This window comes from Macaca thibetana, chromosome 1 (assembly GCF_024542745.1).
Source record: "Macaca thibetana thibetana isolate TM-01 chromosome 1, ASM2454274v1, whole genome shotgun sequence".
In the NCBI taxonomy this organism is placed as follows: domain Eukaryota; kingdom Metazoa; phylum Chordata; class Mammalia; order Primates; family Cercopithecidae; genus Macaca; species Macaca thibetana.
In genome coordinates this window covers 153847452-153862545 of record NC_065578.1, presented here as the reverse complement: position 1 = coordinate 153862545, position 15094 = coordinate 153847452, and the positions used below count along the sequence as shown (strand labels likewise).

At 38.1% G+C, this 15094-nt stretch overlaps 2 protein-coding genes across 2 annotated transcripts in view; one reads left to right on the top strand and one right to left on the bottom strand.

Annotated features, from left to right (window-relative positions):
- HSD11B1 (hydroxysteroid 11-beta dehydrogenase 1) overlaps positions 1 to 15094 on the top strand; it is a 949596-nt gene that overhangs the window by 473802 nt on the left and 460700 nt on the right. The window lies entirely within an intron of this gene.
- On the bottom strand, positions 1129 to 1638 carry LOC126949063 (ATP synthase F(0) complex subunit C2, mitochondrial-like). The gene has a single exon (XM_050781495.1). The coding sequence runs from the start codon at positions 1477 to 1479 to the stop codon at positions 1159 to 1161; it is 321 nt and encodes a 106-aa protein (XP_050637452.1). The 5' UTR covers positions 1480 to 1638; the 3' UTR covers positions 1129 to 1158.

The following is a 15094-nucleotide window of genomic DNA, read 5'->3' as shown; positions in this document are numbered from 1 at the left end:
TAGTCTATGCTTAAACATGCCTGGCAGCTCACTCTATCATCAATTGTTCAGGAGTTCTTCCTAAAGTGAGATGATGCACATGAACGTATTTGTGGATTATACAACATTATATAAATCTAAGATTGTCAGATTTCTTATATTGAATGGAATTTTCTCCCCTTTAACTTCTAAGCATTGTTCTTGGTTCTGCCCTCTGAAGCTATGCAGAATAAGTCTCATCACTCTTGTACTTTGCAATGCTTGAAACACTGGAAGACAGCTAATGGGCTCCTTCCTCGTGGCTAAGGCTTACCTTTTTCCATGGTTATAAACACAGCCAGCACTTTTATTCCTCTTGTGGCATTGTCATCAGTACTCCCAGCAATCTGCTTTATCTCCTTTAGCACACGAGAGCTTATTAATGTTTCTCTTAAAATGCCAAAAATAAACAGAGTGGGACTCAACTTTCTTTGTCTCAGCATCACACTTACATCAGCAGTGTAAGATTATGAGTCATTCCAGTGCTTCTTATTATGCCTGATTTATTTTCAGCTTGCAGTCAACTAAAAACACCTAATATTTTCTAGCGAACTTCTACTAAAGCAGTTCTCCCACTTATTGGGCGTGGGCAGTTGATATTTTTGGTCCTAGATGTAGGAAAATAGCTTTGTAAGCAGCAACACAAGTCCTTTCAGAACTCCAGTGACTGACTGAATCTGGGGACCCTGACTCTTTTGGGCATCAAAAGAGTTCTCTCTGATATGCCCCATCCCTTTCTTGGGATTTAATTCTTCCTTGGCTATATTTGCTATATTCCTCTTCATTTGAATATCATACTCCTAGATATAGAAGTCCAGAGAAAAGTAGTGGGTGAACAATCCCCTTCTCACTCTTGGTAATAATTTCTAACACTTTCTACCACTCCGCTGGCACCACTGCTGTTTTCTTTTTACCACTATCTGTATCAGTATATCATTGAGTACCCAAGCAGGGGTGCCTGCTGGTCTCGTTCTCCTGTTTACTTTTTTTTTCTTATTAATACAGTATTTATTTATCTTTTCTCTGTCAAACCCTGAGCCAACCATGTTCCCCAGGCTGCCTGAGGAGGTATAGGAAAAGGAACACACAGGGCCTACCAGGCATGGGAGAAAGAACTATGGGAGGTGGAGACCAGCTCCTTCACACGGGGAAGAGGACGAGAAAGGCCACCATCAGGCAAAAGAGCCCCAAGGCCTCCCAGAGGGCAAAGCCCAGAATGGCATAGAAGAAGAGCTGTTGCTTCAGAGAAGGGTTCCTGGCATAACCAATGAGGAGGCTCCCACACACAGTCCCAATTCCAGCCCCAGTGCCAGCCACCCCAACTATGGTAGCCCCAGCCCCAATGAACTTGGCTGCTCTGTTGATGTCCCTTGAAATGGCGCTGGTTTGGAAGCTGTGGCTAGGGACAAGTGAGGTAAGGGGATGTGAGACTGCCAAGCTGCTGAGACTCTCATCTGTCATTGTCTCCGGTCATTTCAACACCACTGCAGATAGTGGACGGCTCAGCAGCAGTGAAGTGCTCTTGACCAAGGAGAGAGTGGAGATGAACTTGGAGCAGGCATACATTTTCAGGGGGTGAGGGGCTGTGGCAGGAGAGCTGCTCCCAGTGCAGAGAAGACAGAGAGGACTCTCCTGTTTAAACATACAGTGGAGGGTCAGGGAGAGGGAATGATTAAGAAGACATGAAATTGGATGGTACATACTGACCCTCTTTAAGAGAAAGATATCTGCTATCAGTACATCTTGACATACATTCCCCACCCACTCATTATCCAGGACAACACCTTTATATCTTCTAACCCCTGTATTTCTTTATCTATGAAACAGGGATCTTCAGTGAAAACCTACATTTCCTTTGTAGGATAACCTACATTTCCTTAGGACATTCCTAATATAAATTATTCTTTCTCACTCCCCTATTTACTATGTAGACCTTATCTATTGAGGCTGTATGCTAAAGAAGACCCTTATGGTGCTAAGGAGTACCCTCTGGGGCCACTAAGTCAAAAGCCTTCATCCTAGTATGAGTTGTCAAGTGCTAGCTAGCCAGTTTCTATAAAGGACCCACCTAAACCACTAATGAGAGCCTCAAAACTAAACATATTGCAAAACAAACACGTGGAGAGAAAAGGTTAAGTTAATTTTTAAGTACTTTCCTATCATTTTTCCTGATAATGCCCAAATACTGGTCATGGGATGTGTTTTTATGTTGATAGGGGAGAGTGGAGGCTGTGAAAAGGAAATAGGACTAAAAGATGAGAACGAGGGTGAAGCATAAACTGGTCTATGAGCTGGGATTCAGACGGCGTATTTCCGACTTCCGGAAGTGTGGTGAACATCATGAGGTCAATGAACATTACCTAGAGAGAGATGTATTTTCATATTTATTTGCTACTGAATGAATATAAATGACTGTATACATATTCTTCAGTATACTGTTGTACATCCACCTACTCATATACCAGTCTGAAAGATAGAATATTCCCATCACCCATCATGGAACTTCTCTGTGTGCTCATCACCACTCTCATCTACTTCCCTATTCTCTTAGAACCTCTTTTTTCTGTTTATCAGTCTTCTGTTTTTCTTTATTGTCTTATGACATACATTCTTATTTCTAAACAATATATTATTTAGTCTTGCATGTTTTTAACTTTATGTAAGCGGAATTACACTGTGTATTTCTTTGCCTTGCTTTTTTGTTTGTTTGTTCAATTTCATATTCCTGAGATTCGTCTGTGTATTGCTATAGTTCATTTATTTCTACTGGTATATAATATCCCATTTATTCAGCAATATATTATCCATTCTATTGTTGATGGACATTTGGATTGTTTCTAGTATTTTTTTAACCACAGAGAGTATTAGGACCTATGCATGTCTCCTGGTGGTATAGACCAGAGTTTCTCTAGGTGTATATCAAGGAATAGAGTTGCTAGGTCAAAAGCTTTATGTATTCTTAAGTGAACTGGATAATTGTAAGTTAAAAGAATTGGCACCAATTTTCATTTTTACATACTGTGTATAAGAGTTCTGATTGGAGTCACTTCCTTGCCAAACTTGAAGTAGTCAAACTTTAAAATTTTTGCCAAACTATTGAATATGAAATATTACCTTATGGTTTCAATTAGCATTTACCCACTAATGAGGTTGAATATTTTGTTTTATGATTTTCTTCATTTCTTGTTCTTTATCTTTATCTTCTTGTAGTTTATTCATTTGTATGGATGTTTGGGTAGTTCTTGATACATCTTTTAATAGATTCTGTATACTAATTATTTGACAATTATATGTGTAACAGAATCTTCACTCAATTTGTATCTTGAATATTTAACAATTTTTTATTTCCCTTTGAAAAATCAAACTTCTTAATTTTAATCTGGTTTCACTGGGTGGTTTTTCTATGCATGAGATAATATATCTCCCCAGTCTGTCTCTTGCCTTTTTATTTATGTAACAGTTAATTCGATGAGCAAATGTTTTTAATTTTGATATCTCATTTATTAGTTACCTCCTTTTGTAATTGTTGTTTTCAATATTTAAGAATTTTTTTCTTTTTTTTTTTTTGAGATGCAATCTAGCTCTGTTGCCCAGGCTGGAGTGCAGTGGCACGATCTCGGCTCACTGCAACCTCCGCCTCCCGGGTTAATGCCATTCTCATGCCTCAGCCTCCTGAGTAGCTGGGATTACAGGTGTGCACAACCACACCCAGCTGATTTTTGTATTTTTAGTAGAGACAGGGTTTCACTGTGTGGCCAGGCTGGTCTCAAACTCCCGACCTCGTGATCTGTCTGCCTCAGCCTCCCAAAGTGCTGGGATTACAAGCATGAGCCACCGTGCCTGACTAGAAATTTTTTAACTTCAGAAAATATCTTCCTATTTTTTTCAAAAATCTTTACATTTTAGCATTTAATTTTACATTTACTTGTTATTTGTTTTGTATGGTGAGGTAAGGGTTTGGAGTTCATTTTTCCCCATGTAGATATTCAGTTGACTGAGCACAATAGTTGAAAATACTTTTTTTTTTTTTTTTTGTAAGATGGAGTCTCACTTTGCCACCCAGGCTGGAGTGTAGTGGCATGATCTAGGCTCACTGCAACCTCTGCCTCCTGGGTTCAAGCAATTCTTCTGCCTCAGCCTCCTGGGTAGCTGGGATTACAGGCATGTGGAGGCATGCACCACCATGCCCAGCTAATTTTTGTATTTGTAGTAGAAATGGGGTTTCACCATGCTGGCCAGGCTGGTCTCAAACTCCTGACCTCAAGTGATCCACCCGCCTTGACCTCCCAAAGTGCTGGGATTATAGGCATGAGCCACCACTCTGGTCCAAAAAACTTTTTTCTATTGAATTACTTCAGTGTCTTTAGGAAAAATCAGTTGACTGTATCATTGTGGGTTTATTTTGAATTATCTATTCTGTTTCGGTAGTTTTCAACCAATATGTCTTCAAACATTTTTTTTCTGCCCCATTCTCTGTCTGTTCTTCTGGGTCTCCAGTTACACATATATTAGACTGCTTAATATTGTTACATGGGTTTCTAAAGCTTTGTTTCTTTTTGTTTAATATTTTCCTCTCCATTTCTCAGCTTGTGTAATTTCTAATGTTCTAGTTTTATGTTTATTGACTTTCCTCTACCACCTTCAATCTGCTATTAAACCCATTTAATGAATTTTTCATTTTACTTATAGTATTTTTCTGCTTTAAAATTTTCATTTTGTTCTCTTTTATAGGTTTTATTTCTCTAACTCTATTCCCATCTGCTCTTAAACATATTCAAAATAGCTGCTTTAAAGTCTCTGTCTTCTAATTGCAACATCTGCATCATCTTGGAGTTAGGGTCTTTTGAGTTATTTTAATCTTGGTTATTTGTCACATTTTTCTATTTCTTGCACGTGTGTATTGATAATTGACTGATACTGGACATTATAAAAATTGTATAGAGTCTGAATTTTGTTATTTTTCCCTGAAGAATTATTTTTGTTAAATATGCTGAACTTGAAATTCCAAATTTTGTCTCTCCTGCAGGTGACAGAAGCTTAAATCTCTCCTTAATTCTTCCAGCTTCCACTGTTTTCTTCAATGTATGCGTGTTGTTTTCTTTTTTCCTATTTGTCTCGCTTCCTTCTGGGGTTTTCCCTATGCAAAGAGAAATGGTTAATGATCAGCCAAAAAGTTAGGTGGATTTTATGTGCAGATTTTAGGGTTCATTCCTCTGTGGATCTCTATCTTCTAGGATTTCTCACCTAACTTTCTTTTTTTTTTTCTTCTTTTTTTTTGAGATGGAGTCTCACTTTGTCACCCAGGCTGGAGTGCAGTGGCATGATCTCGGCTCACTGCAAGCTCCGCCTCCCAGGTTCACACCATTTTCCTGCCTCAGCCTCCCAAGTAGCTGGGACTACAGGCACCCATCATCACACCTGGCTAATTTTTTATATTTTTAGTAGAGATGGGGTTTCACCATATTAGCAGGATGGTCTCTATCTCCTGACCTCATGATCCACCCGCCTCAGCCTCCCAAAGTGCTGGGATTACAGGCATGAGCCACTGCACCTGACCCCCTTTCTACCTTTTTTACTAGTCTCAATTTCTGTTCCTTAACACATTAAGCCAATAAGACTATGGGTTTTTGTGCATTTGGATTTGTTGCATTGGAGAGTGCCACAAACTGAAATACATCCTTCACAGTTAATTTTTATACCATTGATTCTTCATTAGTTTCTTTCTGTGTTTGTTAATACTGTTTCTCCAAAAACTTAGATAATTCTAAAAATATTTTCCCAAATTTTAAATTGTTATCTAATGAAAGATTAATGCAGCCAAGCTATTCTACTGTTACTAGAAGCCAGAACAATTGATGTATTTTTAAAATTACATTTTCTCAGTGCTTTTTATTGCTGGGTATGCAAATGCAATCAATGTTTGTATGTTGATTTTATATCCAATATCCTTGCTTAACTCTCTTCTTTATTTAAACACATTAGATCATTGCAGGTTTTCTACATATACAATAATATAATTGTGAAAAATCACACTTTTGTTTCCTCTTTTCAAATTCTTCTATTTTTTATTATGTTTTCTTGCCTTTTTGTACTGGCTAGGACTTTCAGTGCAATGTTGAATACAAGTGGTAAAAATAAACACTCTTGACGTGTCATTTTTTTTTTTTTTGCCATTAATTAACAGTTAACTACAGGTTTCTTGTGACTTTCACTTAATTGTTAAATAAATTGTTCTTTTTCTAATTTTCTGGTTTTTAAAAAATCATATAAATATATAGAAATCATAAAACACTCATCTACATCATTCAAATAACTATATGATTTTAATTTTTTCTTAATGTATGAATGCATTGAATTATATTAATTAATAGTCTAATTTTTTTTTTTTTTTTTTTTTTTTTTGAGACAGAGTCTCATTCTGTTGCCCAGGCTGGAGTGCAGTGGTGTGGTCTGCTCACTGCAACCTCCACCTCCCAGGTTCAAGTGGTTCTCCTGCCTCAGCCTCCAGAATAGCTGGGATTACAGGCACCTGCCCCCATGCCCAGCTAATTTTTTGTATTTTTAGTAGAGATGGGGTTTCACCATGTTGGCCAGGCTGGTCTCAAACTCCTGACCTCGTGATCCACTTGCCTCAGCCTCCCAAAGTGCTGGGATTACAGGTGTGAACCACCACGCCCAGCCTTGATGGTCTAATGTTAAACTAATCTTGTATTAAAGAGATCTAACTCAAGATCTGGTCATCACATATCATCTTTTTAATCCATTACAGGATGTTATTTGCTAATATTTTGTTTAGAACTTTTGCATCCATGGCCATAAGAGATATTGACCTATAATAACCATTTCTTCTTGTACTGTTGTTCAACTATTGGTATCAGCATTTAGACTTCTAAGACAGAAACCATTGGAGAGTCTTATAACTCTAGAGGAAGCATTCTTTTTATTTTAGATTCAGAAATGACATGTGCAGTATCGTTACACGGATATAGTATATAATGCTGGTATTTGGGCTTCTATTGATCCCATCACCCAAAGAGTGAACATAATACCAAATAAGTTATGTTTCAATTGTTTTTCCCTCCTCTCACCCTCCTCCCTTTTGGAGTCCCCAGAATCTGTTTACATCTTTACGTATGTATGTACCCATTGTTTAGCTCCTATGTATAAGTGAGAATATGTGGTATTTGATTTTTTGTTTCTGCATTAATTCACTTAGGATAATGGCCCCCAGCTCCATCCATGTTGCTGCAAAGAACATGATTTCATTGTTTTTATGGTTACATAGTATTCCATGTTGTATATATACCACATTTGCTTTATCCAGTCCACCATTGATGGGCACCTAAGTTGATTCCATGTCCTTGCCTTTGTGAATCGTGCTGTGATAAACATATGAGTGCAGGTGCCTTTTTGGTACAAATGATTTCTTTTCCTTTTGGTAGATACCCAATAATAGGATTGCTGGGTGAAATGGTAGTTTTTTGTTTAGTTCTTTGAGGAATTTCTAAACTGCTTTTCACAGGGGCTGAACTAAATTACATTCCCACCAACAGTATGTAAGCATTCCCTTTCTCCCCATTCTTGCCAACATCTGTTATTTTTTACTTTTTAATAAGAGCCATTTTGACTGGTGTGAGATGCTAACTCATTGTGGTTTTAATTTGCATTTCTCTGATGATTAGTGATGTTGAGCATTTTTTCATATGCTTCTTGGCCATTTGTATGTCTTCTTTTGAGAAGTGTCTGTTAGTGTCCTTTGCCCACTTTTTAATGGAGTTATTTGATTTTTTTCTTGTTGATTTAAGTTCCTTATAGATTCTGAATATTATTGCTTTGTGGAATGCATAGTTTGCATATATTGTCTTCCATTCTGTAGGTTGTCCATTTACTCTGTTGATAATTTATTTTGCCCTGCAGAAGCTCTTTACTTTAATTAGGTCCCAGTTGTCCATTTTTGTTTTTGTTGCATTCGCTTTTGAGGTCTTAGTCATAAATTTTTGCCTAGGCCAGAAGAGAATTTCCTAGGTTTTGTTCTAATATTTTTTACAGATTGAAGTCTTACATTTACATCTTTAAATGTAAAACTTACATTGAAAGATTATATTACAAATGTAATCTTGAGCTAATTTTTTACATGGTGAGAGGAAGGAGTCCAGTTTCATTCTTCTGCATATGGCTAGTTAGTTTTTCCAGCATCATTTATTAAATAGGTTGTCCTTTCCCCATAGTTTATATTTGTTGGCTCTGTCAAAGACTAGTTGGTTGTAGATATACAGCTTTGTTTCTGGGTTGTCTAATTTGTTCCATTGGTCTATGTGTCTATTTTTTTTACCAATACCATGCTGTTTTGGTTACTGTGATCTTACAGTATAGTTTGAAGTTGAGTGATGTGGTGCCTCTGGCTTTATTCTTTTTGCTTAGTATTGCTTTGGATGTTCAGGTTCTTCTCTTGTTCCATATAAATTTTAGAATTTTTTTCTGATTCTGTAAAAAATGACATTGGCAGTTTGATAAAAATTGTGTTACATCTGTAGATTGCTTTGGGCAGTGTGGACATTTTAACAATATTGATTATTCTATTCCATGAGCATGGAATGTTTTTCTTTTTGTTTATGTCTTCTATGATTTTTTTCATCAGTGTTTTCTAGTTCTCCTTGTAGAGATCTTTTACCTCCTTGGTTAAAGGTACTCCTAGATATCTTTTGTGTGTGTGCGGCTATTGTAAATGGTGTTGTGTTCTTGATTTGGTTCTCAGCTTGAGCTTTGAACATTATCGGTATATAGGAATGCTACTGATTTGTGTACATTGATTTTGTATTCTGAAAGTTTACTGAAGTCATTTCTCAGGTATAGGAGTCTTTTGGAGGGGTCTTTAGAGTTTTGTAGGTATACAATTATATCATTAGCAAACAGAGATAATTTGACTTCCTCTTTTCCTATTTAGATATTTATTGCTTTCTCTTGCCTGATTGCTCTGATTAGGACTTCCAGTACGATGTTGAATAGGAGTGGTGAAAGTGGGTATTCTTGTCTTGTTCCACTTCTTAGGGAGAATGCTTCCAACCTTTACCCATTCAGTATGATATTAGCTGTAGGTTTGTCATAGATGACTCATTATTTTGAGGTAAGTTCCTTTGATGCCTATTTTTTGGAGGGTTTTTATCATCAGACAATGTTGAATTTTATCAGTGCTTTTTCTATGTCTACTGAGATGATCATACAGTTTTCATTTTTAATTCTGTTTATGCGGTGAATCACATTTATTGATTTGCATATATTGAATCATCCTTGCATCCTAGAAATAAAGTGCATTTGGCATGATGAATTATTTTTTTGGTGTGTCATTGGATTCAGTTTGCTAGTATGTTGTTGAGGATTTCTGTGTCTATGTTCATCAGGAATATTGGCCTATAGTTTTCTTTTTTTGTTGTGTCCTTGCCAGATTTTGGTTACAGGATGATGCTGCTTTCAAAGAATGAGTTAGGGAGGAATGCCTCCTCCTCAACTTTTTGGAATAGTTTCATTAGGATTGGTACTAGCTTTTCTTTGTATGTCTGGTAGAATTCAGCTATGAAGCTATTTGGTCCAAGGCTTTTTTGTTAGTAAGTTTTTATTCCTGATTCAATTTTGTCACTTATTATTGGTTTGTTCAGGGTTTCAATTTCTCCCTGTCTCAATCTTTGGAGGTTGTGTGTTTCCAGGAATTTATTCATTTCCTGTAGATTTTCTAGTTTACATGCACAGAGATGTTCATAGTAGTCTCCACGGGTCTTTCGTATTTCTGTGAGATTATTTGTGATGTTGCCTTTGTCATTCTTGATTGTGATTATTTGGATCTTCTTTTCTTTTCCTAGTTGGTGGTCTATCAATCTTGCTTATCTATCAAAAAACCACTTTTCCTTTTGTTGGTCCTTTGTATGGATTTTTTAGTCTCAATTTCAGCTCTGATTTTAGTGATTTCTTTTCTTCTAGTTTTGGGTTTAATTTGTTCTTGTTTTTCTAGTTCCTTTAGGTACAATGTTAGGTTGTTAATTGAGATCTAATTTCTTGATTTAGGTATTTGGTGCCACAAACTTTCCTCTTAACACTGTTTGGTCATATCCCAGAGGTTTTTGTATGTTATGCCTCTATTTTCCTTTATTTCATTGAATTTTTTTATCTATGCTTTAATTTCATTGTTTACCCAAAAGTCATTCAGAAGCAAGGTTTTATTTTTCACGTATAGAGGAAACATTTTAAAAAGCTGTCTAGCAGAATGCTTCCTCATTCCTAGGGGACTCACTTCCTGGTTCCTCAACTGTTTCTGATGTTTCTTCTTACCTAAAAAAATAAAATACTGTGTACAATAATCTTTTAATTAAAGCATAGCATTGTAGGTGCTGAGTGAAAGCCTGCCATTATTTGTTCCTGCTGTTGTTTAGCAGCTGATGCAGGTATTCTGGTGATTCTACTGTGCTGCTTGGTTACCCTGAATACATTTATTTTTTCCTCTGTGTTAAGGGTATGTTACGTTTTTTACTGTTAAGTACTTCTGTGAGAATAAGTGCAAGAAAATAATTGCTTATCAGTAGCAAATAAATTCAGAGTCAGGAATGACAGTAATGCCAAACAACCACAGATTGTCCACGTAGGTGCTGAGGTAGTGACACCTTTGCTTTCTGAGGCTTCACTGTATACAAACTTTGTTTCATGCACAATATTATTCAAAGTGTTATATAAAACTACCTTTGGCCTATGTGTATAAGGTATATATAAAACATAAATGAATTTTGTATTTAGACTTGGGTATCATTTCCAAGATATCTCATTATGTACAGTCATGCATCACTTAACAATGGAAATACATTCCAAGAAATGCATTCTTAGGCAATTTCTTTGTTGTGCAAACATTATAGAGCTTATACATACCTAGATGGCATAGCCTACTACACACATAAGCTACATGATATAACCTATTGCTCCTAGGCTACAAACCTGTACAACATGTTAGTGTACTGAATACTGTAGGCAATTACAACAGATCATTATAATATGAGTATTATAATATGTTATTATAATCTTATGGGACCACCATTGTATATGTGGTCTACCATTGACCAAATAATGGTTATATGGTGCCTGACTGTATATGCAAATATTTTAATATCTGAAAAAAATCTAAAATCTGAAACACCACTGGTCCCAAATATTTTACATAGGGGATACTCAACCTCTACATTCAAATACTCCATGTATATTGCTAGTAAAACTTCCCCAAATTACCATACCCATGATAGTCCAGATTATCATTCAGAAAATACTCACTCCATTCTTTTCTATTGTGAGGAGACATATTTTCCCACCCTATTCTTGTTGGCTGGGCTTAGCTATGTGATTTGATTTGTCCAATGGAATGTTAGCAAATGGGACATGGGCAAAGACTTAAAATGTGTCTGTGCAATGGGGCTTGTTTGCCTGGGCTTTTGCCATTGTCATAGGAAGAACTACCCATGCGTTGGGTAGCTAGCTGGCTACAAAATGAAAGTAGCAGGTGGGGCAGAGGCACTCTTGCTGACCCACAGGCACAAGGAAGAAGACGAGCCATCACAGCCAAAGCTGCACAATCTGAAGCAGGGCACCCAGGCTGATCTGCAGATTTGTGAGCAAGATAATAAACGTTTATTATTACATACCACTAAATCTGGGGATGGTTTACTATGCAGTGATAGCTGATTGATACAGGAATTTGTATCTAGAAGCAGGTGCTTATGTTAACAAAAACTTAAAATATATGGCTCAAGGAAACTTAAACGAAGCTGAAAAATGGTGACCTGTGCTAGGTGATGGTGAAATTGTTGGTAAAATGTCTCTCATGATAATCTGTAAGGCAGAAAGTGTACCAAATGAAATGGTACAGTTGAATTCTGAGGTGAAGTGTAGAAATATGAGCTGGCTTCTGTTGACTGTGCGTAATAAGATACAAGAGAGTAATAAGTTCATGAAAGAATTGGCTTGGGTACAAACAGAATTAAGAGGAAAAATAAAAAGCCTAAAAATTTCAGAACTAGAAGAGTTGGAAAACAAAACTCTTTCTTACCAAATCAAAATGTGATCCATATGACACAATTTCAGGGAAAAATCCAACCTAGGCTACTGTCAGTAAGATTTTAAACCTGTAACACTCTTTATTAAAACCCCTTAAAGGGGCCAGGCATGGTGGCTCAGGTCTGTAATCTCAGCACTTTGGGAGGTCAAGGTGGGAGGATTGCTTGAGGCCAGGAGCTTGAGACCAGCCTGGGCACAGTGAGACTCCATCTCTACAAAAAGTAAAAATAAAAATATTAGCTGGGCCTGGTGACACAGGCCTGTAATCCCAGCTACTCAGGAGACTGAGGCAAGAAGACCATTTAAGCCAGGAGTTTGAGTTTATAGTGAGCTATGATGCTTTGATTGGCAACTGCCCTTCAGTCTGGCCAACAGAGCAAGACCCTATCTATATATTTTTAAAAACACCTCTTGGCTGGGTGTTATGGCTCACACCTGTAACCCCAGCACTTTGGGAGGCCAAGGTGGGTGGATCACTGGAGGCCAGGAGTTCGAGATCAGCCTGGCCAATATTGTGAAACCTCCATCTCTGTTAAAATACAAAAATTAGCTGGGCTTGGTGGCACAAACCTGTAATCCCAGCTACTCAGGAGGCTGAGAGACACAAGAATCACTTAAGCCTGGGAGGTGGAGGTTGCAGTGAGCTGAGAACATGCCATTGCACTCCAGCTTGGGTGACAGAGCAGGCACGGTGGTTCACACCTGTAATCCCAGCACTTTGGGAAGTCGAGGCGGGCAGATCACTTGAGGTCAAGAGTTTGAGATCAGCCTGTCCAACACAGTGAAACCCTGCCACTACTAAAAGTACAAAAATTAGCTGGGCGTGGTTGCACACACCTGTATTCCCAGCTACTCAGGAGGCTGAGACAGGATAATCGCTTGAACTTGGGAGACAGAGGTTGCAGTGAGCCGAGATCACACCACTGCCCTTCAGCCTGGGTGACAGAGTGAGACTCTGTCTCAAAAAATAAAAATAAATAAATAAATAAATATGTAAATAATAAAAAACAAACAAAACACCTCTCAAAGGATGAAGATGTTCTCTATTAGAACTTTTATCTGGGCCAGGCGCGGTGACTCATGCCTGTAATTCACACTTTGGGAGGCCAAGGTGGGTGGATCACGAGGTCAGGACTTCAAGACCAGCCTGGCCAACATGGAGAAATGCCGTCTGTACTAAAAATACAAAAATTAACCAGGCATGGTGGCACACACCTGCAATCCCAGCTACTCGGGAGGCTGAGGCACAGAATTGCTTGAACCTGGGAGGTGGAAGTTGCATTGAGCCGAGATCGCGCCACTACACTTCAGCCTGGCAATAGAGCAAGACTCCGTCACAAACAAAAAAAATAAAATTAAATTAAATTAAAAAGAACTTTTATCTGAACAGAAGTGTCCCTAGAAGGTCTAATGATGCAGTTCTACAGAAGCCTGATGATCTCAGAGTACTAAAAGCTAAGTAGAGGCGAAGGGTGTGAAGAAAGGTGTTTCTCAAGAAGTATCGTTGTTATGATTTTTGGTACATACATTTGATTAAAATCAAATATAGAGAAAGACCATAATGTTTTTGAGAGAGTTGTATTAGTAAAAGTGTTACGAGCCTGGACTAAAAGAGTCTAAGACTGCGAAAGATATAATAAGATCTCTGGACCTCCAAATTTCTACAAGCAGGAAACCGACTTAAATAGCTATTCAGCTTCCAAAAAGGGTATATATTCTCCCATACTATCCTCAGAAATGGCCAAAGAGCTGGATGGATAGAGAAGGACCTTCGAAATGGAGAAACCAAGAGCTAGGGACAATAGTGGACTAGAATATGGTATTACAATCTTATGGGACCTGCCACTCTCCCAGGGGCCTAATTAATTAGGGCCTAATTAAAGAACATTTCTTACCCTCAAGGTAGGGGAAATTAGCAACAACTCAGAATATTGAGGATCATTGGTTCTTCCCCTTTTTAAACAGAGATGTGTATTGTAGTTGTGCTGTCCTTGTTCAACCGTTTAATGTTGGGTGTGTCATGGGCAATTAACTTGTCAGTTTTTTTGCACCTAGATTTTTAGATTAAGAGGAGCAATCCTGGTCTCATATAAATTGTAAGATCAGATATAAGACCTGATAAAAATTATAAGGACTTTGAGACTGTTTCATAATTTGCTGAGACATTGCGGGATCTTGGTAAGGTATAAGTATATTTTATATGTGCGAGGGACCTGAATATTTATGAACAAGAGATCAGACTGGAACAGCTTGGATTATTGCTCAACAGAGAATCACTACCCTCTCCCTCTTCATCAAGGCTTAATATGTGCCAGGACATTAGGACTTGACATCTGCTCTTCATCCACCACCATAAGAACAAGCCACAGATAGCACAATCACCCCAGATAAATGAGAAATAAGTGGATTAGAGCTGAAAAAGGCATGTTGGTGCAACCGTAGTGGGTTGGCTACCTGCTCATGCAGTTTATTTCTCCTTTAGTTCTTCTTGGGCTCAATCTTGGCTATACCACTTGCTTCTCATAATAATTGCTGCTAGGCCTACCCAACTTATAATGATTGTTATCAGGTCCGCCCAACTTTATGACTTGGGGGGTCTGGTTGAACTCAGCTAATGAGGGGCAGTTCTGAATGTGTGGTCATTTAGTATCCCATGGTCCCGTGTTCCACAGCTACCAGGGCCCAATAGCATACTAGGAACTATTTTTCAAAAGGTGCATGATGCTCTGCTGTAGATGTCATGGCCTAGCTCCAGAATGGCCAAGTTCCCCTGGGGCTTGCCACGAACTCCACACTGCATCTTCTCCTACCATTGAAACCTCTAACACCAAAAGATCTACTAGATGACAGAGTTCAAAAGGAGGCACTGTTCACATGACAACTTGGACCTACTGCAGAGCCCCTTCCTGCTCCAGCCCCCACTTAGAGTTGGCACCTTGTCCTATGACCTCAGATGTGGCATGGAGAGGAATGTATAGATATGGAATATGTT

Coding starts and splice junctions, on each gene's coding strand:
- LOC126949063 (XM_050781495.1), bottom strand. CDS start 1,479: ATGACAGATGAGAGTCTCAGCAGCTTGGCAGTCTCACATCCCCTTACC.